This window comes from Xiphophorus maculatus, chromosome 11, assembly GCF_002775205.1.
Source record: "Xiphophorus maculatus strain JP 163 A chromosome 11, X_maculatus-5.0-male, whole genome shotgun sequence".
Classification (NCBI taxonomy): Eukaryota; Metazoa; Chordata; class Actinopteri; order Cyprinodontiformes; family Poeciliidae; genus Xiphophorus; species Xiphophorus maculatus.
Window position 1 is genome coordinate 31,462,485 of NC_036453.1, and position 26,746 is coordinate 31,489,230.

At 40.5% G+C, this 26,746-nt stretch overlaps 2 protein-coding genes across 2 annotated transcripts in view; one reads left to right on the plus strand and one right to left on the minus strand.

The window, feature by feature from the left end:
- trim37 (tripartite motif containing 37) overlaps positions 1-17,719 on the minus strand; it is a 45,190-nt gene extending 27,471 nt beyond the window's left edge. Inside the window, exons 1-15 of the mRNA XM_023342302.1 lie at positions 17,481-17,719; positions 16,104-16,195; positions 15,870-15,971; positions 15,310-15,350; positions 14,932-15,048; positions 14,131-14,218; positions 13,718-13,840; positions 9,790-9,913; positions 9,076-9,143; positions 5,005-5,129; positions 4,862-4,912; positions 3,295-3,376; positions 3,100-3,176; positions 999-1,178; positions 506-620 (exon numbers count right to left, since the gene is read on the minus strand). Of these exons, the coding sequence (XP_023198070.1) occupies positions 506-620; positions 999-1,178; positions 3,100-3,176; positions 3,295-3,376; positions 4,862-4,912; positions 5,005-5,129; positions 9,076-9,143; positions 9,790-9,913; positions 13,718-13,840; positions 14,131-14,218; positions 14,932-15,048; positions 15,310-15,350; positions 15,870-15,971; positions 16,104-16,124 (1,314 nt within the window). The 5' untranslated portion in view covers positions 16,125-16,195; positions 17,481-17,719. The remainder of the gene's footprint in view (positions 1-505; positions 621-998; positions 1,179-3,099; positions 3,177-3,294; positions 3,377-4,861; positions 4,913-5,004; positions 5,130-9,075; positions 9,144-9,789; positions 9,914-13,717; positions 13,841-14,130; positions 14,219-14,931; positions 15,049-15,309; positions 15,351-15,869; positions 15,972-16,103; positions 16,196-17,480) is intronic.
- Positions 17,720-18,567: 848 nt separating this feature from the next.
- pou2f3 (POU class 2 homeobox 3) overlaps positions 18,568-26,746 on the plus strand; it is a 63,517-nt gene continuing 55,338 nt past the window's right edge. The window contains exons 1-2 of the mRNA XM_023342751.1: positions 18,568-18,740; positions 18,909-18,965. Of these exons, the coding sequence (XP_023198519.1) occupies positions 18,917-18,965 (49 nt within the window). The 5' untranslated portion in view covers positions 18,568-18,740; positions 18,909-18,916. The remainder of the gene's footprint in view (positions 18,741-18,908; positions 18,966-26,746) is intronic.

Here is a 26,746-nt window from a genome sequence, read left to right on the forward strand (position 1 = left end):
ATGGCAACATTAGCTAGTCACTGGCAGAGCCGAACGTTGTTCAGTCAACTGACAGTAATACCAATGATAGATGCAAAAATACACCATGTTAAAATTATTATGCAAGTGATATTTCCTCAGATTTCCCTAAATGGTCAGTGCAAATGATAGTCAGTATAATTTTCAAGTCATGAACTATTAGATAAATCAAATTTTACTGAACAAAGCTCCCCATGAGAACAGTATTTTTTTCAAAAATAAAAAGCTCCAAATGCTCTATCCCAAATTACTATGCACAGCAGATTTTCAAAACATTTTATGGGTTATTAACAACTGCAAATGGTCATTCTTTGAATGTGCAGAAGTGGTCACATTTACTAAAATCAAAAGCTATTTCAATCAATCAATTTTTTCATTTTAAGCCCTTATTTTTAAATACAAGAATTTCAGACTTTTTCTGATGCGTGGACACCCTGTGGTCAGCTGTATGAGGCTAAGCAACCAAAACATTTAGTTACTGGCTTACCTCTTTGAGGTTGTTGATCTGTTGTATGTAGCCGCTCTGAGCAGACTCCAACTGGCTGATGTACCAGTACTGATCTCTGCACTTCTGGAAAAATGTAGGTGAGCGAACCTGGTAGCTGCACAACAAAAATAAGTAACTGTCTATACATATAATATACTGATACTTATTTTTTAAAAAACTACTAGTAATGTTTTTTTAGATCACATTATGAGAGTAGAAAGTGAGGCAACAATACCTGTGTTGCACAAATTGGAATTACAAAAATAAATTTTCTTAATGGAAACACATCAATTTCTAAATCAAAATTTTCAATAAAAAGTTTTTGATCTAGAATGAGGCAGTTTTTTATCAAAATGTATGTTTTTCGCAAAAATGCAGTGGAAAAACTTTTTGCATGAGACATGCCAGTTTGTGTACAGAAGCAATGTACTTATCGAAAAAGTTTTGTGCACATTTTTAATGGAAGCCCAAGTATAGTCATGTTTGAACTCACCGAAGGACCAGTGTGTCGGTCTGCATGTTCAAGTAGCCCTCACTGGCCAGCAGGTCCAGTCTGAAGAAGCGGTTGTAGCCCCAACATTCACCAATCTCGAAGTCTGAAGCAAACTCTCGGATGATGTTCTTGGTCGGGTCTCTGGACGCCTGGTGCACCATCTCAACACGGTATTCATATCTGAACAGATAATTTCAGATATGAAATTCTTGGTAAATGTGTGTCGAGATCGAATAAGCTAACTTTGGGGTAAGCAAGACCTTAAAAGAAAAAATATTGAGTTTCCATCTACTGAATGTGATGTGGACAATTGTTAACAGGCTTCCAACAACACCACAACTTGAAAGCTAAAGATTTTGTTGTGGCCTTCAAAGTCCCAAAACCAAGGCTGTTGTTGGTAATAGGTGGTTTGTTTCTTGAACACACTTCTGACTTGATTGTTTGAAAAAATATATGTAGACTATTTCTTGAAAAAATATGGATGAAACAATAACAAAAAATCTCTTACAACTTAGATGAAAACAAAAGTTGACTTACTCTAATGTTTCAAGTTAAACAAGTAGTAAAAAAAAATCACTTTACCTCACACTGAACATAAGACGTAGAAAAAAAGTCATCCACCACACCCCCTCATGTATTCTTAATCTCTTACATTAATGGGAGGGTCTAAAAGTTACCAAAGTTATCTAAACGATTCCAAATATAAAAATTAATCAAAGATTTTGGTTCTAAACTAACGGGAGCATCTTCTAACTGCCCAAAGAAAAACTAAATTGACAGAACTTATGATTTACAAAAAATCTACACAAATGGCCACAGCAGATTTCTTCCTTAAATATCGAATCTTCAAGCTATTTCTCCAATGAAAAAGTATTTCAGAAATTAACATTTTTGAAGTAGCCTGTGTAGCCTTGTAAGTTGATGAGCTTTCTACATAAGGAGAACTTAAATATTAAAAAAAGAAAACATTTTCAAAGAATTTGACAAAGAATTCAACGCGACATTGCAAATTTACTTTGCCGTCAGAAAAAAGGAAAATCAAAAAACCAGTTCATGCACTATCACAACTAGATCTCTTAAGTTTACCACAGCACAGATCACGCCATTCCTTATGATGACAAAAATCAGGGCTTCCCGAGCCCCTCACCAGTCTAAACAATGCTTGTTTTTGCTTTTATTATTATTATTAATTTTTTTAATGATATATTTTTTACCATTAGCCGAATGCAAGTGTCTTTGGTGCACCGAGTGTTTCACTGGCAGAGCACAATCGTTCCTGAAAGATGGGTTTATAGTTCATGCAATGAATACAGTATGAGGCGGGAGCGGACCAATCGCACCGTTGGCGCCTCTGCGCATTGACCGCCTCATGCACTATCATAGCTGGATGTATAAAGTTTACAACGGCATGGATCACGTGCGCCTCCTTTCACTTAAACTGGACACAGGCTCAACACTGTATGGACATTTATATTAATCCCATCTGAGAACTCTCCAACTCTACCTTGTGTACACTCTACCTTGTGTAGAGTTGGAGAACTCTACATAAAGGTATGAGTCAAGTTAAAATGTCACTGCATTTGCTCTGCTCGCGCAGCTCAATGTGAGCCACAAATATAGGTGTGCGTTGACAAATAACGCATGCAATAACACGCATGTCATTGCATGCGTGTTAAGCATGCAATGACAAAGGTATATCCAGGGATGAAAGTAGTTTTAAATCATTGCCGGTACTATGACAAAAATTGTCAGTGATTCATTGTGCGAACCAAAACAAATAAAAACATTAACTTTTATTGTACTATAGGATACCTGTATGGATAACACAGAAAGTGGAAGCAGTAAAATAATTACACAGTAATATTTTTAGATTCCTGTCAATGTAAAAAAAAATTTAACACCACATGTTGGGTCGCTTGTGAACCAACTCGTTGCCCCAACCACCAGGCTTAGCAAGTTTTCTGGGAGAAACCCTGCAAAATAAGTCATCTAGAGTTTAAAATTGCTTTTGGAAAAGAAGAAATATTAAGGTACTGCTTAAAGTCTATAAAATAAAAAATATTTATAAACAGATTCCTAGGAGGAAAGAAATAATTCCTACTTTGAGGTTTCAGGAAGTCCAGCAGACAGCTCGAGGAACACAGACAGATAGTTTCCACGGACGACGCCGTTACCATCCTGAGAATATCAAACAGCAGTTACCAGCTTTAAACAGAATCCTGGACATTTCTTTTCTAAATTACCCATCAAAAACATTGAAAAACAACTTCAGCAAATAAAATAGCTTCAGACTTACTGGGTAGACTTTAAGCCTCCAGCAAAGGCCAGATATCTGCAGAGGAGGACTGTAAACTGGGTCGGCCCGCTGCCTCAGAGTGCTACAAACAGAACAAACCCATGTTTAAACCTACAGAAATATGAACAAAGTGTGACTTTTTACTTTTTTGATCTCCAGAGAACATTTAATAATTAGTTGGATAGAAGGAGCAGCTCTGGCTGCAGATAATGAAGACATTAATTATGGGTTAAAAAAGCAAATAAATGGTAAAAACTCTATAAACCACACTGATTAATATGGAAAACACTAAAGCTCACACATATATTGATCATCAATACTCCAAAAACACAAAATCTGCCTAGTTTCTAGTGCAAATATCTCAGTACACTTGAAATAATACAAACCTAACTTACAAGTACTTTCCGCAAGAAATTTTGTTTTAAGTCAGTAATTCCTTAATATTGATGGAAAAACTACTAGTTCCACTGGCAAATTATTTCACTTAGTACTTTTTCACCAATATTAAGAAGTTATTTACTTTAAAAAGCTCATATATCTTGCTGAAAAGTTACTTAAGTCAGTCTTGAAAAAAACTAAAGATATTTGCACTGGAAACTAGATCAAAAATACTTGGTACTATTTTGTTTTTGCAGTGAACCACCACATTGATTGTTTTATTGTATATTAAAATGAATTGTTTTACTTCAGAAGAACAATGACACTGAAAAAAATAGATTTATTGTTATTTAAATAGGGAAACTATATATATCAACAAATAATTGTTTTGAACAAAGTCATTGGTGTCACTAGTCTTAGCACCACCATGATAAAAAAAAGTACCTGAAAGGTTTTGATATCCTCTTTACTTTATATTGGTGAGAGTGTTGAGGAACCTTTAATTACTAAAAGAGAGCTTCATATGCATATACCCAGGGTATACATATGATGTGACCTGGGGTCACATTAACGGAATATTTTCTGTACTTGACCGTTTTTGAAAAATTTGATGCCGTCCGTCATTTGACAGGTTATAATTCACACACTTAACTGGTGCAACTGGGCAGACATTATAGACTTTAAGCAAAGAGTTCATTGCAGAGGCAACTAAAATCGATCAATAAAAAAATCTTATCTGAATATCATCTCAATGACACTAAACTAAATGTGTCTTGCCGATCGGGAGCTGACAGAGTGTTAAAGAGTTATGGAGAGGACGCTTTGGAGCACATCTGGTTCAGAAGCGCATTTCAAACCTATGGTTGAAATTCCAGTCTCCATTACACATAGAACAAAAAAATTAAAGAGAAGGCAATGTTGTGTTAATCCATTTGCATTCTAAACAGAGGAGCTGCCAGTTTATCTTGAGGACGTTAATTAGACTGTAACATGCACAGTGCGCTCATGCGTCATCCAAACTCTACGCAGCCATTTAGTCCGTCAGTAAACTGTTGTCTGCATTGAAAAACAGTTTTTACAGAATTTTACATATTTCTATTAGAAACTAAAAGCTACAAAAAAGAGACTAAATGTTTCAGTAAGCACAATATTTAAGCTTCTTTCTTTGCAGCCTAAATCAAATATTTACCTGAAGTTGATGAGTACAAAAGTGCTGGAATCATAAGCAGGAACCAGCTCACTAAAAACAAACATTCAGGTGAGTACATTGAATAGTTGTTATAAGCCATGAAATTTACTTAAAGCGTTATATTTTGTTTCCACTAAGGTTACCTAGTGAAGTCCGGTGGGACTGGCGTGGTGACGAACGACTGCATGGGTTTACGATGGACCTGCTGGAACATGAGCAGGATCTCTGGGCTCTTAGAGATCAGTTCACTCTTACTGCACGAGTGAAGCTGTGCAACACAAACACATGCAAAACACAAAGGTCTTGCTGTGAAACCACTCAAATATGAAATATACTCAAATCTAAATAGTATGCAGCAGTTGTCATAGTTCTGTCAAGAATCTGTTTTATCTGATCAACAGTTCATATTTTTACAGTTCTAAACCATACCCTAACCCTACCCTAATCAGTGGTGGAGAAAGTACTCAAACAATTCAAACAACTCAAACAATGTACTTAAGTAAAAGTACAAGTAAACAGACAAAATGTACTCTAGTAAAAGTACCACATTAACATTTTTACTTGAATAAAAATAAAAAAGTACTGGCTGTTAAAAATACTTAAAAAGTAAAAGTACTTGCTAAATGTATCACCTAATCACTAATACAATGTCATTAAGTGAATCTATTTCATTTTAATACATCAGTAATGTGCAATTTTAATGATCAATGCAGCAGATAAAGCATGTTTTTATTGTGTTTTCTCTCTAAGACAGTTTAGATCTAGATTTGTGATTCTAAGAATCAAAATTTCAGGGACGACCTCCAGGGTTACATGTAATTAGGCAAAATGAGAGGAATTATTATACCTTTGAAATGTTTTATTTAGCACAAAATAAACACATTCAAGAGAAAGTTGTCTCCCTGAAAAAGGGACTTTAAACAGAACTAACAAGTGTCAAGTGATTTGAAAACGTCTTGTCTCCTGTCCTAACACAGCATAAACTTCACTTTTTTTGCCACTAGTGGCATTTATTTTGAAAAAAAAATCCAACAAAAGGAAATGGAAAGAAGGGGAGTGGGGCAGGACATGCGACCAAGGAAGAGGAATCAAAATTAGGACAGCCACGTAGCAGTGTTGTAGTCAAGACCACCTAACCTGAAACCAAGAGCCCTGCAATACATGACACAATAAAATGTGAAATATAATCAAAATTGCTTCTCAATTTGACCTGAAAGATCCACATTCTCATAAAAAGACCTAGATATTAAATATTTAGAGAGGAAATAAATTTAACCAATATCATTATCAATTCAAACTCTTTGTTCTGCTTTGCTTCCATCTCTGTACCACAATCCGCGAAGGTCTTATGCCATCCCTAAGAAGATAACGTCCTGAGATCTCTACTTAATGTCTCCTTTTTGGAAGCTAAACGCTGTATTGCATCCTCATGGAAGAAGGAGACATTGTGTGGAATTACCCGTATTTTCCGCACTATAAGGCGCACCGCATTATAAGGCGCACCTTCAATGAATGGCCTATTTTAAAACTTTTTTCATATATAAGGCGCACCGCATTATAAGGCGCATAGAATCAACCCATTCTCACTCCCAAGTCGTCATATATTGAGGACGGTCCGTCCTCGTCACATATTTCGCGTCACGCGAGGGATTTTACCCTATGCCTTACCGTAATTTTTGCCCTAAACCTAACCAAATCGTCGGGTTTTGAAGGTTCGGCAGCGGTTGCGAGAACCCTTCGTGTTAATAATCCACGTAAAACACGTAACCGTCCCAAATCGTCAACATGTGACGCTGAAGGACCCTGTCCATGCGTCGCATGGTCAGAAATCGTGAGAATTGATAGAATAGACGCTACAGTAGAGGCTGGGGTTACGTTATGCATCCATTAGATGGAACTGCGCTAAAGGGAATGTCAACAAAATAGTCAGATAAGTCAGTCAAACTTTATGAATGAATTACAAACCAGACAACTCCGATAACTCCCAAAATGAAAAAACAGCTGTATTATTATTTTCCCCGAATCAGTGACGTAGCTGTAAACTTTAAACAGCAGTTCAGCTGTAAACACACAAAATAAACATGTAAAACTCACTTTATTAATTCATTACTCATCCACGAATCCCTCGAATTCTTCTTCTTCAGTGTCCGAATTAAACAGTTGGGCTAATGCGGCATCCAACATGCCCGGCTCCGCTTCGTCAAAGTCCTCATTAATCGAGTCAATGTCGCTGCTGTTGTCTAGCAATTCAGTGACAATTCCTGCCTTCCTGAAAGCTCGGACCACAGTTGAGAATGATACATCAGCCCAGGTATTTACGATCCACTGGCAGATAGTGGCGTATGTCGTCCGGCGCTGTCTCCCTGTCTTGGTGAACGTGTGTTCGCCTTCTGTCATCCACTGTTCCCACGCAGTTCGCAGTCTAGCTTTGAATGCCCTGTTGACACCAATATCTAGCGGCTGGAGTTCTTTTGTCAATCCACCCGGAATGACGGCGAGTACTGAATTAGTGTGCTTCACTTGTTCTTTGACACCATCGGTGATATGGGAGCGCATGGAGTCGTAAATCAATAGGGACGGAGCTGTGTGAAAACAGCCACCCGGTCTCTTCACGTAAATTTCTCTCAACCACTCACTCATCTTTTCTTCATCCATCCATCCCTTCGAGTTAGCTTTGATGATGACGCCAGCTGGAAAGTTTTCTTTTGGCAAGGTCTTCCTCTTGAAAATAACCATGTGTGGAAGTTTCTGGCCATTAGCCTGGCAAGCAAGAACTACTGTGAAGGATGACTTCTCATTCCCTGTGGTGCGAACATTTACCGTACGTGCTCCCGTTTTATCCACAGTGCGGTTCACAGGAATATCAAAGGTGAGTGGAACCTCGTCCATGTTAATGATGTGCTCTGGCCGGATCTTTTTTTCAGTAATATTGTTGTTGCAATATGCGTGGAAAGTGGCCAACTTTTCTTGGTAGTCTTCTGGCAGTTGCTGTGAAACAGTAGTTCGTGTGCGGATGGAGAGATTACATCTTTTCATAAACCTAAAGCACCAAGAAGGACCGCCTCTAAATTCATTAATGTTAAGTTCGCGTGCTAGCGCTGTTGCCTTGATTCGAATAGTGATTGTACTGACACTTCTACTTGCTGCTCTCTGTTCAACAACCCACTGTTCGAGTTTGTCCTCCAACTGTAGCCATCTCGCTTTGTTCCCTCGGAAACTCTTTTTAGTCTTTTTTACTTGGCGCAGGTCATCTTCTTGCTTCCTCCACTTCCGCACCATTGATTCATTAATATTAAATTCTCTCGCTGCTGCTCTATTCCCATGTTCTTTTGCGTGACTGATCGCCTTGAGTTTGAACTCTGCCTCGTAAGCCCTAACCCTAACCAAGCAGTCCGATTTTGCACAACTGCACTATGGCACATTTGCTGTACATTTATATTTACATATACATATCTGCATTTTTTTTAAATCTTTGCAAGGACTGTTCTTAAGTTGATTTTTATATTAACAGCATTTCATATTTTTACAATTTATAGACAACTACTACTCAGTGGTAGTTGTTATTGTGTCTTGTCTCTATGCTGTAACTGCGAAGTAATTTCCCTGCTGGGATGAATAAAGTACTTCTATTCTATTCTATTCTATTTTCGGGTCTTTACACAAATACAAATGGAAATGGCACACTTCACTCAGTCATATATCCCAGCGTGCACTTCTGAAGTCGGCGGCTGCTTACTGTAGTTCCGAGACCTGCTGTGACTCAATATTGGTCCATATACAAGGTGCCCCGGATTCCCATGCGTTACATGTTAGATGTAACATGTAACGCAAGCGCTTTATCGAAACAAACTGTGCTTTGTTACAGTACTTCGTAGGTAACAAAGTACTTGAACTTCGTTACATTCCAACACTGTCCATAACTATTTTTGGTTATTTCTTTCTCAAGCGTTTATTTTTATTGTGCAAGATTTCTCAAAGTTGGCATTAGTAGAAATACAGATTTATTTTTAAAAAGGGTATATATTCTTCTCAGGCAGCCAATAATGAATTCAAATCTTTGAGCTTACAGTTTTCAGGGCTAAATTATGCTAAATAAACTAAAATAAGCTTAAACCAGGGTGATTGTGACAGAACAATGTAATCTGTTGGGTGGTGACAAGAGTGGTTTCTGGATTGCTTTGGATACTAAAGCAATTGATCTGTGATACACAGACCTGATGCTCGACCTCCTGCAGCAGAGATTCCAGCAGCTCCGTCTCCTGGGTCAAAGACGTCTTCTGGCCTGTTGGGGAGGACAAGGCATTTCTATTTGCAGTTTGCTGAATGCGAGCCCTGATGGAGGACTGCAGATTTTGTGTGTGGGTGCTGCTGAGAGCAGGCATCCACTTGCTCCTCATAAATATTTCAAATGTGTATTAGTCATATCTAAAGGCCGCTCTGCTGTTTTCAGTACCAAATTGAAATTTTTTGTTGAAGAGAAGAAAAAAAAACACCTCAGGCCACATTTTAGTACAATGACAACAATAAGATCTTTTCAGATGGGAAAAGCAAAACAAAAGGGCTTCAAGGTGACTGTTGTAAGAATCACTGGTTCAATCCTAGGGTTTTACACGTTAGGACATTATAGAAATGCAACAAATTTCCCCATATCAATATTAAACAAAGATCAAGCCAAAATAAAAAGAAGGAGCTTGGTGTTTCCATTGAGACAGCCTTAATGCAATCTTCCACACACCAGTGAGAAAGATTATTCACAAATCAGAAATCTTTAAGACACCTGACAATTTTCCCCAAAAGTGATCATCTCAGGACTTTCAAAGTGTGCAAAACTCAGAGAAAAACTCTTCAAGCCTCCATCAGCAAGTTTAACTGCTAAAGAGCATTTTTCCAATTTTCTGCTGCTTCCAGATCAGTTTTCGGTGTCCTACCCATGAGAGTGATGAGTTTGTTCTTCAGCTGGTTGTCCAGACGAGCGATCATCATTTCCACCGCATTCCGGATCTCCCTCACCCTCTCGTCCTTCGCTCCCCTCACAGCCTCCACGTTTCTCTCCTGAGCAAGAAAACATAAATCAGTGTGTGCCTCCTAGAGGACACTTGTGGTAAAACATGCTGGATAAAACTTAAAAACATTATGTGCACTAATTGTAAATTAGTGGCAGACCAATGACCACAACTGCAGCTGGCTGAAGTTAACAATCTCTGCAGCTTTTTTATGATGCAAGACAAGTCAGGAATTGATATAGTGATCTAGACTTGCACAAAAAAATCTAAAAGGAGGTTTTTACATACCTTTTGTAAAAAAAAGTAAGTCTGTAATTTTTCTGGCATAATTTGAGAGCACACATTTTCAATCTGAAAGTAAGTTTTCATGTCTTTTGTTCTCAAAACCTTTAATACTTGTCCTTACATTTTCAGTTTGAAAGCAGGACTTCATGTCTTTCTTCTCAAAACTTGTAATGCTTGTGCTCAAAACTTCTGCTCTCTTTCAAATATTCACTGTGCTCTGTCAAACCTTTCTCCTCACGCTCAAAACCTATCTCTGCTCAGATCAAATCTCTGCTTGCAAACCTCTCTGCTCCCTTGCAAATCATTTTCTGCTCGTCCTCGGAGCAAAAGAGCACCATCGCAGGGCAACCTCTCAACCAATAGAATGAAAGTGTTATACTGGGTGTGTTTGTTTTCTACTAGTGGCTGTGTGGCTACTCTTGATTGCAGCAACCTGCACCGCCCACTGGAGAAACAACCTGAGCTTTCTGCTCCATGTTACACTAAATATCCACCAGCATTGTGCTACTAATCGCTGACAGCCTACTGATATATATATATACACAGTATATACTGTATATATATATATATATATAAAAATTCCCCTGTAATTTTTCAACATCAATCGGTTATTAATTGTTGCCTATTTCATGTGCTTTCTGAAATGCTCTACTTGCACTCATTTAGCTCACAAATTAAACATGATATTTTGTTTTAAAAACCAGATTGGGCCAAAAACAACATATTTTATGCCTGTTCTTGTGTATTGCTCCACTGTATACGCATCCTGTCTCATTGAACCAAGTTTGTTACCTTAGAGTCCTCTAACTAACATGGGCGGTTTATTTTTCCGTCCAATTTAATGGGAGTGTTATTTTCTATTTACGTAAGTGAAACGAAACTTTGAATTTGTTTCTTTGTGCCGTTTTAGTGGTTCTACCAATCTGGAATCCAAAAACTCTAGCACACATCTAAACACGACTTATCTTTTACATTTGTATTAAAAGAGGACTACTTTCTCTAAACCAGGGGTCTCAAACTCCAGTCCTCGAGGGCCGCAGTCCTGCAACTTTTAGATGTACCTCTGCTGCACCACACCTGAATAGAATAATTAGGTCATTAGCAAGGCTGGGAGAACTGATCTACACAAGCAGGAGGTAATTAAGCCATTTCATTCCAGCGTTTTGTACCTGTGGCACATCTAAAAACTGTAGGTCTACGGCCCTCGAGGCCTGGAGTTTGAGACCCCTGGTCTAAACCTTGAGACACTTTCTTAAGAGGAAAGACACATAGCTGCTTTGTGACTTTAATTTAAATTGCACAAGTTTTTCAACTCTGGTATTTTTTTTTTATTCTGTAAGAAACAATTTAACCATTTTTTAAAAATCTATTTAGATCCATTTACACACAGTCTAAATGTGTCAGCATCATAATAAAAGCTGCAAGTTGTTCTTCAAAATAACTGTTACTGTTTTATCACAAAATATAGCACAGTAAAAATTTAAGATTTAACTAATGTAGACACAAAGTGACGAACTCAAGGTGAAAAAGAGAGCAAATACTTTTAGGATGATATATGTAATTATATATATATATATATACACAGTACAGACCAAAAGTTTGGACACACCTTTCTAATTCAATGGGTTTTCTTTATTTTCATGACTATTTATAAGGCAAGAAATCCCACTTATTAATCTGACAGGGCACACCTATGAAGTGAAAACCATTTCAGGTGACTACCTCTTGAAGCTCATCAAGTAAATGCAGAGTGTGTGCAAAGCAGTAATCACAGCAAAAGGTTGCTACTTTGAAGAAACTAGAATATAAGGGCTATTTTCAGTTGTTTTACACTTTTTTGTTTAGTGTATATTTCCACATGTTTTATTCATAGTTTTGATGCCTTCAGTGTGAATCTACAATGTCAATAGTCATGAAATTAAAGGAAACTCATTGAATTAAAAGGTGTGTCCAAACTTTTGGTCTGTACTGTGTATATATATATATATATATATATATATATATATATATATATATATATATATATATATATATATATATATATATAATTACATATATCATCCTAAAAGTATTTGCTCTCTTTTTCACCTTGAGTTCATCACTTTGTGTCTACATTAGTTAAATCTTAAATTTTTACTGTGCTGTATTTTGTGATAAAACAGTAACAACAGTTATTTTGAAGAACAACTTGCAGCTTTTATTATATATATATATACACTGCCTGGCCAAAAAAAAAGTCGCCACCAAAAAATGGTCACACTCTCTAATATTTTATTGGATATTTGATTACAGCCTGCATTCGCTGTGGCATTGTTTCAATAAGGTTCTGCAGTGTCACAAGATTTATTTCCATCCAGTGTTGCATTAATCTTTCACCAAGATCTTGTATTGATGATGGGAGAGTCTGACCACTGCGCAAAGCCTTCTCCAGCACATCCCAAAGATTCTCAATGGGGTTAAGGTCTGGACTCTGTGGTGGCCAATCCATGTGTGAAAAAGATGTCTCATGCTCCCTGAACCACTCTTTCACTATGTGAGCCCGATGAATCCTGGCATTGTCATCTTGGAATATGCCCGTTCCATTTGGGAAGACAAAATCCATTGATGGAATAACCTGGTCATTCAGTATATTCAGGTAGTCAGCTGACCTCATTCTTTGGGCACACTATGTTGCTGAACGTAGACCTGACCAACTGCAGCAACCCCAGATCATAGCACTGCCCCCACAGGCTTGTACAGTAGGCACTAGGCATGATGGGTGCATCACTTCACCTGCCTCTCTTCTTACCCTGATGCGCCCATCACTCTGGAACAGGGTAAATCTGGACTCATCAGACCACATGACCCTCTTCCATTCCTCCAGAGTCCAATCTTTATGCTCCCTAGCAAACTGAAGCCTTTTTTTCTGGTTAGCCTTACTGATTAGAGGTTTTCTTACGGCTACACAGCTGTTCAATCCCAACCCCTTGAGTTCCCTTCGCATTGTGCGTGTGGAAATGCTTTAGCGTTCACAATTAAACATACTCCTGAGTTCTGCTGTTGTTTTTCTCCGATTTGATTTGACCAAATGTTTAAGTAATCGCCGATCACGATCATTCAGGATTTTTTTCCGACCACATTTCTTCCTGGAAGACGATGGTTCCCCACCATCCTTCCAGTTTTTAATGATGCGTTGGACAGTTCTTAACCCAATTCTAGTAGTTTCTGGAATCTCCTTAGATGTTTCTCTGCTTGATGCATGTCAATGATTTGACCCTTCTTAAACAGACTAACGTCTTTTCCACGACCACAGGATGTGTCTTTTGCCATGGTTGTTTAAGAAATTAGGAGTTACTCATTGCATCAGCTGGGGTTAAATAACTTGTTGCCAGCTGAAAGATAATTGGATAAGTACTATACAGTACTATACAGTACTTATCCAATAGGAGGCTTGTACCTATTTGCTTAGTTAAATCCAGGTGGCGACTTTTTTTTGGCCAGGCAGTGTATATACGTATATATATGTATATAGCTTGTCCAGAAAAAAGGTAAACAGATACACCAAGATGAAGAAGTAAAGAGTCCTCACCACTTCTTGCACCAAACTAATGAGCTCCATGAGGCGACGGCGCAGTTTTCCCACTTCCTCCTTCACCTTGGTGACGTGCTGTTCATAAATCTCCACCAAAGGCTTGAAGGTGTGGCCGCCGTGCTGCAGACAACAAAGAGATCTATCCTTCAGGTGCTTCAACCTCTAGAAATATATTCTGATTAATTCAAAATGTGAGTGGAATAATTCTCTGGTTATTGTTATACTTATAGTTTCTGCTTGGTATTTATTCCCATTTGTTGACTTTTTTTTTTTAGATAAAATTGATTTTATAGAGAAAGTTGACTGAGTAATGAAGCAGTATCTGTGCATATGATTCTTCTGATTTATTTATAACTTTGAATCCAGTCTGTAACATAAAAAAACATAAAAACAAAAGCTCTAAACATTACCATTCCTCCCCAGAGGGCACACTGGTGGCAGATGCATTTCTTACAGGTCCAGCAGAAAACACTCAACTTCTCATGGTGGTTTTCACATCTGCTCAGTGATGATGAAAAGAGAAACAATTGTTTTGTTTTTAATATTTGTGTTTTGTTTTCAAAAAATTGGTAGGGTTTACCAACTGTTCTCTAATATATTGAAGCTTAAAACTGTTATAGGTGACCTATTATGCTGCTTTGAAGAGGTAAGACTATACAAAACATGCCTATTACGTTTTGCACAAAATCATTCTCAGATAATGAGACTTTTGTCTGGTCGGTTCTGCATATTTTGAGCTCCTTTCAGAATGAGCTACTTAAGAACTTTTTAAAATCTAAAAAAGCTCTGCTGTTGGCCATGCCCTTGCGCCGACTCATTTTCAAATTCTACAACTTTAATCTCTGAAAAGTAAAATCTCCGGCATAACCAACATAAGGTGATTTCTGGATGGCAAGTCAACAACAAAACACTTCTCTTTTCCAGCAGTCTTAGAGTAGATACAGCATTAAAATCATTATAGTCGAATGTGACTTAACAATTGGAAGGTTTTTGAAACGACTCATTTTCATGACACCAAAAATCTTTAACTTATTGTCAAAGATAAGTAGAAAAAAACCTCTGGGTGTTTTTTGGGCTGCTTCTAGAAACCTCAAAAGGAAGTATAAAAACATCCAAAAAGTAAATTTTTCATAATATGTCCACTTTAAAAAACTGTCACAGGGTTAAATTATAAAACAAGAAAAAGTGAACAGGTTTTAGGAGACACTCACTTGTCTTTGTCGTTGTCCTCATGTTTGGTGAGGCTGCAGAGCTGCAGGGTGTCCAGCTGCTGAGTGACCTCCTCAGCCCAGCGACAGTTCACCAGTTCCCTCAGCTGCAGTGGAGCTCTGTTTGAACAACAAGCAGGTAAAATTATAACTGATCCACAATTGACACATCTGACAAAATATAACATTAACCTTGTGTAAATTATGCAGGTTGATGCCTTCAAAGCTTTAAACACAAGCTAAGATTTTTGTACAACTTGAAATTTCTTTTAATAAAAATACTAAGGCAGTATCTTAAGCTGGAAATGCAGTACTTTGTTCAGACAAATACAGCTGAAAGTGAAGATCTGTGTGGATATAAGAAGATGTAAAGGTTCTCACCGACAATGTGGACATTGGGCTCTCTGCTCAGTCAGCCATCGCTGTCAAACAAGAGATTCCAGCTCAAGTACAACCAACACAAGAATACAACACAGGATTTACAGGAACATATGAAGGTTAGCCTAAGACCCCTACAAACACAAAAACAATCTGACAAAATCTGATTTCACAAAATCGCTGTTCTGGAATATTTAATATAAGGCTTTAGACATGGAACCTGCAAGAACTGGATGGATGGTTGGATGAATGAATGGGTGGATAACTTTATGGATAGATGGAATGTTGGATGGATGGATGTTTAAGATAACATCAAAGGGAAAAGTAATAAAAATTCAAATATCTTTCAACCCTTTATTTTTTATTCCTATAATTATTCTTCTTATAAAAATCTAGTTTTGCGCAGACTTCTCTAGACTGTGGAGGAAACCTATAAATTATTTTCTGAGACCTCATCCATTGTTCTTCTCTGGTCTATAATAAAGATTGTTCTTTAAAGCAAAGATCAAAGAACTGTGCTTGCAGAGAAAACAGGCCAGTTCCGGTTTGTTGATCACACCCACCCGAATGCAGCTGAAGCAGCAGAGTTTGGAGCAGTGGGGGCAGAGGCGTGCATCCCTCAGTTTCTCCATGCAGATGAAGCAGCGAAACACCTCAGCAATGCTCTGCAAAAAGACAAGAGGACAGTTCAACCCAAACTCCCCACATGGCTGAACAAACACCACTGAGACATGAGTCAAACTTCCTACCCATGTTGTATGGTTAAATAAGTACTACTGTAGTCCGTGTGTACTCACCTCAACACTTTGTTCATCCATTTCAGCCAGTTTGAAGTTGTCAGGTTCAGTAACTTAAAAAAGTTGTTTGAAATAAAGTAAACATGCAGCACCTGCAGATAAGATAATATTGGATTTTTATGAATGATTACAGCAACCAAGATCAACATAATTTCCCCCCCCCCCCCCCCCCCCCCCCCAAGAAGAATTTGAAACAGGTGAAGAACTGAGATTAGATGAGTTCTAGGTGTAACATATTTGCAGAAAAAAAGTTTGTTTTTTTATCTTAAATGCAATATTTAAGATACTGTATACTGTATAAGATACTGTATATATTTTAGCACACATTTGGCTTACTTACTGCTCTAAAACCGTGTTGTTCTTCCAGGAAATGACCTTTTTTGAGTTTGTATACCCCAGTTGATGATTAATTAGTTACTAAATTAGTTGACAATTATTTCAATAATCGATTAATCACACTTAATTGTTTCAGCCCTTAAACTCCTTAAATGAGCCACACTCTTCTATCAATCAACACATCATGTAAACCCTCTGAGCAGTTTTTATTGTCACCCAACAGCTTGCCAATCTAATACAGAAACACAGGAAAATCACATTCACACCTAAAGGCAATTTTTTTTAACAGTAATTAACCTAACAGTCATGTTTTTGTACTACAGGAAGAAACTGGAGTACCTGGAGACAACCATGTTGGAGAAAATGTTGACTCCATGCAGAAAGACCGCAGGACAACAGGGCTAGTAGCCTTGCCAATGTAGTCCATGTATACTCTGAACTCAACTTTAACAACATTCCCAACATAAATCTGTTTGACCCCGAAGTGTCAACTGATGGTGGATCAATGACAAATGTGATGATGGCCTCAAGCTCTTCATGTGCAAAAGAAAATCCCTCACACTTAAGAAAAGTAAAACAATTCAAACTACTTCAAATAGTAACACTGTTGAAGAACTAAGTACATCAATTGCTGTTTTCCCATGACTTAGGAAAGAAAGTAGCATTCAAGACTCCGAGGTTTTTATCCATTATTATTATAATTATTGTTGTTATCATCATTAGTAAAATTATTATCATAATTTTAAAATATGGCGCAGATGACAAAATATTAAGTCTACAAAGTACAGTTTTACTTTGGCACAAGCAGTTGTTTTAAACGGATAGCTGGATGTTATACATGAATGGGCCCAGTCTCAGAAGACATTAACATGTCAAAAGAAAAAAAAATAGAGCTGTCGTTGATCTGAACTGCTCATATATTACTAAACATAAACCCGATAACTGAACCCAAACTGACTGAAAAACAGGGCAGCTTTTTTTCTCCTCCACAGAGAGCAGTGAAGCCATGATGTAGCAGCCTTTAGCGGGAGGCTGTCTCACCTCTTCGGAGACTCCTCCTCGGCTCCGTCCGCTTCACCTGATCAACAAACCGTCACAAATGGCTGAATCATATTACAACATCGCCATCAGTTGCAAAGAACACGTTCAACGAAACAATTTACGTTTAAAAAAAAAAAAGCTCGGTTAGGTATGTAAGAACGTCATAATACCGCGTTTTATTGAAAAGGCCACATTCTGGGCCAAACTGAAGATGTAGCTGTTTGCACTGTCCCCTAGCGATCAGCTTCTTCTGTAGATTTTCACCATAGTCACCACACCTCTACGTTCCATTACCGCCCCCTGTTGTTACAGTGTGTCATTACAGCCTTTGTCGATCAGGCCTAAAGCGCTTACAATCATTAAAAAAGGAATGTGTTCCTATGACTCATTTGTTCTGACAAATGAGGTACCTTTTAAAGGTACCTTTTGAAAATAAGAACATCCATAACAGAATAAAATATAAATATATTCTTTATTGTCCCTTAGTGGGGGAAATTCAAGTGTACCAGCAGGCCAAATGGAATTATAGATTCACGCAAAGGTAAAAAGACAAAACAAAAAGAGACTCTGCAGTAAGGACAAATTTACAACATAAGAAAAAAGAAATACTACATACGCATTACAAATAGCATTCTCATATAAAAAAAAAATCTGCAAAGGATTAAGGTAATTTTTAATAATATTTATATTATATCCCAAAATATTTATAACTTTCTATTAAACTCTATATAAATTGTGACCCTTTTTTTGACTTTCTGCTCTGTACATCAAACATTGCATTCTGTTGCCATTTTTACATTTTCAATGTCTGAAGTGTCCAACCTTTTTATTTGAAAAAAGGGCTGCATGGAAATCAGCGCTGACAAATTTATAGGGATGAGCTGCTCCACGCCATCGCTGACCTATCTCAGTTGGCAGGAATAATACAAACATCACCTTGTTATCCAAAGCACCCTGAAGATGACTCCACTCTGCCCTTTTTTGTATGGATGCACACACATGTGCGCTGTATATTCGCAGTAACCCTATTGTTGTTTTATGCAAACGGTCTGAAGCAGGATAGGACGCACAGAGACACATGCAAATCAGCTTATCAGGCGGCGCAGGCTGCACAGCAGAGATGAACGCTTCTCCACTTAGGAAAATGCTGATGAGCAGCTGTGGGTTTCCAAAACTCTTTATCCCAACACCCTTGTCCTCTTGAATAAACCGAGAAAGACAGAAAGACGTGAGAGCAGCTCTAAAACTTTCCATCCTAAGGTAAGTCACTCTTCTTTTATGAATGTTACAAGTGGGGTTTGTGCAGCAGTTTGGAGGGGAGGGCGCATTAGAATAAGCTCGAGATCATTTTCCTGGGTGGCTTGAGTGCTTCATTGTCCTGGTAAAGTTACAATCCTGTAGGAAAATCAGCTATATTTATCATTACAGATATTAAGATGAGCTCAGACCCAGTGGAGCAGTCGGAGGCTCCGGCTGACCAGAAAGGTAAGGAAATTTCACCCCGAACAGGTGAAAATAACAACACACAGATGTGTGTCAGGAAAGCTGCTATGTTTGATTTGAAACTGCTGGACTTTCTCCACAAATCACTGTTTACAAAACATTAGGAGTGGATTAAATTTCCTGAACTGTAGGGTCATGTTGTTGTTTTGAGGCATCAAGACATTTTCTTCATAGACGATCTGTGAGTACATGCCTTTTGCTTTTTTATATTTTGCTCTTTTAGGGTCTCTGGCGAAATATTTGCACATTTGTTGCTGTATTTAACATGCAAAACCTTGGTTTGTCATAAAAAGCAGAAACCTTTCGGTGTTTTGTACGCAGTCACTTTGGCGGTTGGCTTCTGTTCGAATATGTGCCTTAAGCTATTTTTCTCAGAGACACCGAAAGCCCAGAGGCTGAGGATGCCAGCCAGCCCACCACACAGAAAAATCAGGAACAAGCAGTAGAAAAATGTGGAACTTTTATTCAAAACAATGGCTGCATGAGAGAAGTGAATGCCTTTGCTTCATGGAAGTGATAAATGACTCAGTTCTTTGTCCGTTTAGACCTTTTAAAATCTCCAGCGGAGTGTCATCCAAGCAAAAAAAAAAACTTTGGAGATAATCCAAAACAAACAAAACCACATAGAGAGTAACTACAGAGGGAGGGGTTTTCTTTATAGTTTGGGTGAGGGTTCACTAAACAGAAAATGAAACGTTTATCTCAGGTGACCACCAGCACCTGCTCCCCTGTGGAAAACTGCCTCCTAGAAGTTTTGTTTGCACACTGTGCTAATGAAGGGATCTCAAGTGATCATGTGCAAGTAGTTCTCTCCTGGCAAAATGTGTGTAAACCTATATGTAGAGTGCTGTGAAATGTTTCAGATCGTCAAACTACTTCAACCTCAGATAAAAAAAGAGGATAAAAACAGTGTCTTCAGTTGGAGGCTTCTTCAAATAAGCTGTAATACAGACTACTACAGGAGAATCTTCAAGAAGTTTGATTTGATATGAATTACAGCAACATTTGTTTTCTCTTTGGGATCAATAAAGTGGTTTTGAATTTGAAAAGTAACCAAAGTAGATACAAAATGCTTTTTTCATACTTTGATTTCATATATTCATTCAAGCTAAACAAACTATGTGGAAAAAGTAATGCAGAATTGCTGCAATTCAGCTGCATTGAAGGGCTTGAGAGCACGAATTAACTTATAATGGTCATACAGTAATATCTGTCAGAGTCAAGCCTGATCTTTAACTAGGCTACTCCAAAATCAGCATATTTTTAAGTCATTCAGGTGTGGACTTATTGGTTTGCTTTGGATCATTGCGCTCCTTCCTAACACAAGTGTCATGAAATGTGTTTGTTGGTGGTGAGGATAGACATAGACAGGATAGACCCAGGCTGAAGTGAGAAAATTATGATTTTAACGATGAAGTGTACAGAAATCCAGGCAGCACAGGTGAGCAATGAGGCAAGGGACTCAGACACTGGCAGCAATTGTAAAACAGGAATGAGATATAGGGACAAGTGACAATAGACAAGAGACAGGGAACAAGAGACACAGGTGGATTTAAATACACAGAGGGCAATAGAAAAAAACGAGGGACAGCTGGAAACAATCAAGGGGTAGACCAGACAACACAAGACTCAATTTACTGAAAAAACACACACAAAATCCAAATCCTCACAAGTTTAAGGTCACAAACTAGCTGTGTTTCCTACTGGTTTCGACAGGAAATTACAGTAATGAGAGAGAGGGAAAACATGCAGCAAAGGTCACCAGGCCAGGAATTGAGCCTACAACAGCCGTGTCAAGGATTAAGGCCTCCTTATGTGGGCTGTGCTTAACCCCTATGCCACCACAGCACATCTGTGTTTCCATTGACCACAAAATTACACAAATTGAAATAACAATCAACATGATCATTTTGGAAAAACAAGTTTTTTGATAAATAGTTTTTGCTTTAAAATGAGATGGTTTTTCAGCAGTATCAAAATTTCTGTATTTCGCAAAACTGCAACAGAGAAACTTTTTTCACATCACGCTTGTTTGTAAACAGCAGTAGAGTGCAGCTGACACTACCAGAGCTCTCACAGCATTGCAAAGTTCATAAAAAGTTGCATGTTATTCAAATATGTTGAATCCAAGTTTAAAGTGAAAGTTGTGTTTGTGAAATGCACAAACAGTTAGATCTGCAGGACAACTTTGCTGTAGGACCAAATGTAAATGATGTAAAACTCAACTTCACCTTTATTATGAAATTTACAAAGGAAGACTGTGTAGCTATCACTAAACTTTAAAACATGTTTATGATTTTTGTGGCGATCATAAACAAAAACATTAACAATGCTCAAGCTTTATTTGCAACAGCTGACAGGCTTACAAACCCTCCTGTGACTGTACCACCTGAACTGTAATCTAATGCAGCCTGCAATGAATTTGCCAACTTTTTTGCCAAGAAACTTCAAAAAATAAGAGGATTAATCTAAACATCCACTCTAAGTGCTGTAGTCAAACATAAAAAATGCAAAAAAACATGACTCAATTTCAACTACTTAGCTATAAAACCATAGAAGAAATCATAAATGAATTAAGCTCAAGTTCCTGCTGTCTTGACATCATACCCACACCTTTCTTTAAAAAAGTCCTGCCTGTCATTGCTAATGATCTGATCTAAATAGTAAACTCATTCCTCTCATCAAGTGTTCTCCCCCAGGCTTTTAAAAACAGCAGTTAGCAAACCACTGATAAAAAATAACAATCTGGCCAAATCACAACTGCAGAATTACAGGCCAATCTCCATCAGCAAAATTATTGAAAAAGCTGTTTAAACAGTTAAATAGCTTTCTAATGATAAACTGTCAGGAACGGTGCGGTGTAGGTGGTGAGGCAGACGCAGATGACCCAGGTGAAATGAATAATGGTTGTTTTAATGATAAGGAAACGTCAAACACAGTCCAAAACAAGTCCAATAACACAGGCAGCACGACTGAGCGGAAGCCAGGGCTCAACACCGGTAGCAACTGATAACAAAAGAAGGACCGAGCGCACATTAGACAAGGACCCGACAAAGACACAGACACACAGGTGACACTAAATACACAGGGGGTAATTAGGAAACGAGAAACACCTGGGAGTAATCGAGGGGAGAACAGGACAACACGGAGACACAGAGACACAGAAAACTCGAAATAAACACACAGAAAAACATGGAACATGACAGTACCCCCCCTCAAGGGCGGCTACCAGACGCCCAAAAAAACCAAAAACACAACAAGGGTGGGCAGAGGGGCGATGGACGGGGGGCCAGAGTCCAAAACAACAAAAAACGACCCAACGGAGTGGGCGGAGGCACAGGAAGGGCCAAGAGTTAAAAAACAAACAAAAAACTACCCACAGGGTGGGCGGAGGCAAAGGAGGCGGGAACCATGGAGGTGGTCCAGCGGTGGTCCAGCGGTGGTCCAGCGGTGGTCCAGCGGTGGTCCGGCGGTGGTCCGGCGGTGGTCCGGCGGTCGTCCGCGGCGCTAGAGGCGGGAACCACGGAGGCGGCCTCCTCTCAGAGGAGCACTGAGAGGCGGGGTCTCGGGAGGAACACTGAGAGGTGGGGTCTCGGGAGGAACACTAAAAGTCTCGGAACTGGCACTAAGGGGCGGAGACTCGGAACTGGCACTAAGGGGCAGAGATTCGGAACTGGCACTAGGGAAACACCCTCTAACTGGGGCCGATAACCCACTAACTGGGGCCGGAAACTCCCTCAGCCGCACCGCCTGTCGGCCAGGTGCCAGGCGGGCCACCTGGAATCCCATCACCATGGGAACTGGAGTGGCTGGAGCTGTCTCTGGAGCGGGAGCTGCGGCGAGAGGCGGAAGATCCGGAGCAGCCAACGAGAGGCGGAAGATCCTCAGCGGTGGGCTCTGGAGGTGCTGGTCCCGGAGAAGCTGGAGCTGGGCTGGCGGAGAGATAGTCTGGCTTGGGAGGCTGAGGGTTGCCTTTCAGCACCGCAATGGCTGTCAGGCGTTGCCACTCTGCCTCCTGTTGCAACTCCGCCAGCCCCAGATGGGGAAGTTGCGGAATCAAACGGTCCAGCATGAATAGAATAGAATAGAATAGAATAGAATTACTTTATTCATCCCAGCAGGAAAATTACTTCGCAGTTACAGCAGCATAGAGACAATACACACAACAACCACCACTGAGTAGCAATTGTAGACAAGATAAAATAAGAATAAAATATAACATGCTGTCAATATAAAAAGCAGCTTAGAGCAGTCCTTGCAAGGATTCAAAAATGCAGAAACAGTATGTATATGTAAATATATGTACAGCAAGTGTGCCACAGTGCAGTTGTGCGAAATTGGACTGATTAGTGCAGAACAATGATTTAGCCTTTATTGTTCAGTGAGATGGCATGTGGCAGGAAGGATTTCCTGTATCTGTCCCTACGACAGCGGAGCTGGAGCAGCCTATGTGAGAAAGTGCTCCGCTGTCTGTCCACTATGTTGTGGAGAGGGTGCTGTTTATTGTCCATAATAGACAGAACCTTCTTCAGTGTCCTCCTCTCCACCACAGTTTCCAGGGACTCCAGCCTTAGTTCCAGTACAGAGCCAGCTTTCCTGATGATTTTGTCTAGTCTATTAGAGTCGCTGGCTCTGATGCTGCTTCCCCAACACACAGCAGCAAAGAAGATGGCACCGGCAACAACACTGTGATAGAAGGTCTCCAACATCTTGCTGCACACATTGAAGGATCTCAGCTTCCTTAAAAAATAGAGTCTGCTCATCCCCTTCCTGCACACAGCGTCAATGTTAGATGCCCAGTCCAGTCTGTTGACGATTACAACTCCCAGGTATTTGTAATCCTCCACCTCCTCCACCACTTCCCCTTTGATCTTTAGTGGCCGTGAAGGTGTCTTCTTCCTTCTGAAGTCAATCACCATCTCTCTGGTCTTACTAATGTTGAGCCTCAGGTGATTCTGGTCAGACCACTCCACAAAGCTGTCCACCAGTGTCCTGTACTCCCCCTCCCCTCCATCCCCTATACACCCGACAACCGCTGAGTCATCAGAAAACTTCTGTAGGTAACATGATTCAGAGTTGTACTGGAAATCAGTGGTGTACAAGGTGAAGAGAAAGGGAGAAAGCACAGTTCCCCGTGGAGCCCCTACGTCACTGACCACCACATCAGACAGGACACTGCCCAGACGGACAAACTGTGGCCTGCCTGTCAAGTAGTCAGTCACCCAGGAGATCACTGAGTCGTTGACACCCATCCTCCGCAGCTTCTCACCCAGCAGCAGAGGCTGGATGTTGTTGAAGGCATTGGAGAAATCAAAGAATGTGATTCTCACAGTGTCTCCTCCACCATCCAGGTGCGACAGTGCTCGTTGCAGCAGGAAGATGATGGCATCGTCAACTCCTAAGTGGGGCTGGTAGGCAAATTGCAGGGGGTCTAGAAACGTCCTCACCTGAGGCCTCAGCAGGGCCAGGACCAGTCTCTCCATGACCTTCATCACATGAGATGTGAGAGCGACTGGTCTGTAGTCCTCTGGATCGGCTGGCCTTGGCTTCTTGGGAACAGGAACCACTTGTGATGTCTTCCACCGCAGCGGGACTCTCTCCAGCCTCAAGCTGAGGTTGTACATGTGTGCCAGTACCGGGGCTAGCTGGATGGAGCAGGTCTTCAAGATCCGTGGTGTAATGCCATCAGGTCCTGCAGCCTTCCCCTGGTGTAATCGCTCCAACTGTTTCTCAACCTGGCCTGTAGTCACCGTTAGCTGGGGGTAGGTGTTGTTGTCTGCAGTGGAAATGGGGGAGGAGAGGGGAGGATGGGGGGCTGAAGGAGAGGTGGTGTGCTGGAGAATGCCGGTAGGTGGATTGAACGACTTGGGGCAGTGTGGATGTGTGGGGGGATGGTGGTGGTATGGGAGTAGCAGGAGGTGAGCTGAACCTGTTGAAAAACTGGTTGAACTGGTTTGCTCTATCCCGGCCCCCATATATCTGTGTGTCCTTCCCCTTCATTCCAGCGATGTTCTTCATTCCTTTCCACACATCTCTCACACTGTTCTGCTCGAGTTTGGACTCAAGCTTCCTCCTGTAGTTGTCCTTGCATGTCCTCAGTGTCTCTCTGAGTTCACGCTGGACTCTCCTCTGCTCCTCCTTATCTCCAGACCTGAAAGCCATCTTCTTTTTGTTTAAAAGTGCCTTCAGGTCGCTGGTAATCCAGGGTTTATTGTTGGAGAAGCAGCGCACGGTCCGGGCTGGCATGACAGTGTCCTCACAGAATCTGATGTATTCTGTGATGCAGTCAGACATGTTGTCGATGTCCTCCCCATGAGGCCCACAGAGCACATTCCAGTCTGTCGACCCAAAGCAGTCCTGCAGTGCCTCAGCTGCCTCCTGTGTCCACCTCCTCACCGTCCTGATGCGCACAGACTGCCTGCTCACTAAGGGGACATACTTGGGAGTCATCCTTACCAAGATGTGGTCCGACCTGCCGAGGGGGGGCAGGGCTGTGGTGCTGTATGCATCTTTGGCATTAGCATACAGGAGATCCAGCATTTTGTTTTCCCTGGTGGGACAGTCAACATACTGCTGGAAGTTGTGTAGAGTTTTGTCCAATGAGGCATGGTTAAAGTCACCTGTGATGACCATGTAGGTGTCCGGGTTTTTAGTCTGTAGTTTGGCTGCAGTAGCGCTGATGACGTCACAGGCCACCGCTGCATCAGCTGATGGGGCAATGTAAACAGCGATCAAAATGGCGGACATAAACTCCCTCGGTAAATAATACGGCCGCATTCCCACAACCAGAAGTTCAATGTCCGAGCTACAAATCTGTTCCTTCATGTTAACATGACCGGGATTACACCACCTCTCATTCACATAAAGTGCAATCCCGCCGCCCTTCTTTTTCCGACTCTTGGAAAGGTCCCTATCCCCCCGCACCAAGGAAAATCCCAGAACCTTCACGCTGTAGTCTGGAATAAGTGAGTGCAGCCAGGTTTCCGTGAAGCAGAAGATACTGCACTCCCTGTACTCCTTCTGGGTCCTAACCAGCGCCGTGATTTCGTCTGTCTTATTCTCCAAACACCTCATGTTCCCCACAATAATCGCCGGTATCGCCGGTTTGTGCCGTCTCCTCTTCTCCCTCCGTTTAGCTCCAGACCTGCAGCCCCGTCGTCTCCTCCATAGCTCCTTTGGGACCACCGGCCTGTCTCTGGGCCACAGCAGAGGATTACACAGCGCAATCAGCTGTTCACGCGTGTAAACAATGCCCCTGCTCCGTTCGGCGAGGTTCTCCGTAACAATCATGCCTTTACTCCGTAAAGAACAGCGACAGAACCAACAGAACCACATCCAGCCCTTGTGGGAGCTTAACTGATGATCTATGGGTTCTTTAAGCACGGATCCTTAATCGGTTACAGTAAATATACACAGATTAACACACACACGACGGGAGCTGCGTCTGCAGGCAGCCAGCTAAACCGGCGCCATTTATAAGAATGAGGACCATGTGCGTGGCTATATTCAGGCGCCGATGAGCCGAATATGGGCTAGCCACAACTGCCATATAGTCCTCGATTGTATTCCACAAAATCCCTGGGTCCATGACGAAAAAATGGCGTGCCTCACCGTTCGGTCTGGTCGGGTCCTACTGTCAGGAACGGTGCGGTGTAGGTGGTGAGGCAGACACAGATGACCCAGGTGAGATGAATAATGGTTGTTTTAATAATAAGGAAACGTCAAACACAGTGCAAAACAAGTCCAATAACACAGGCAGCACA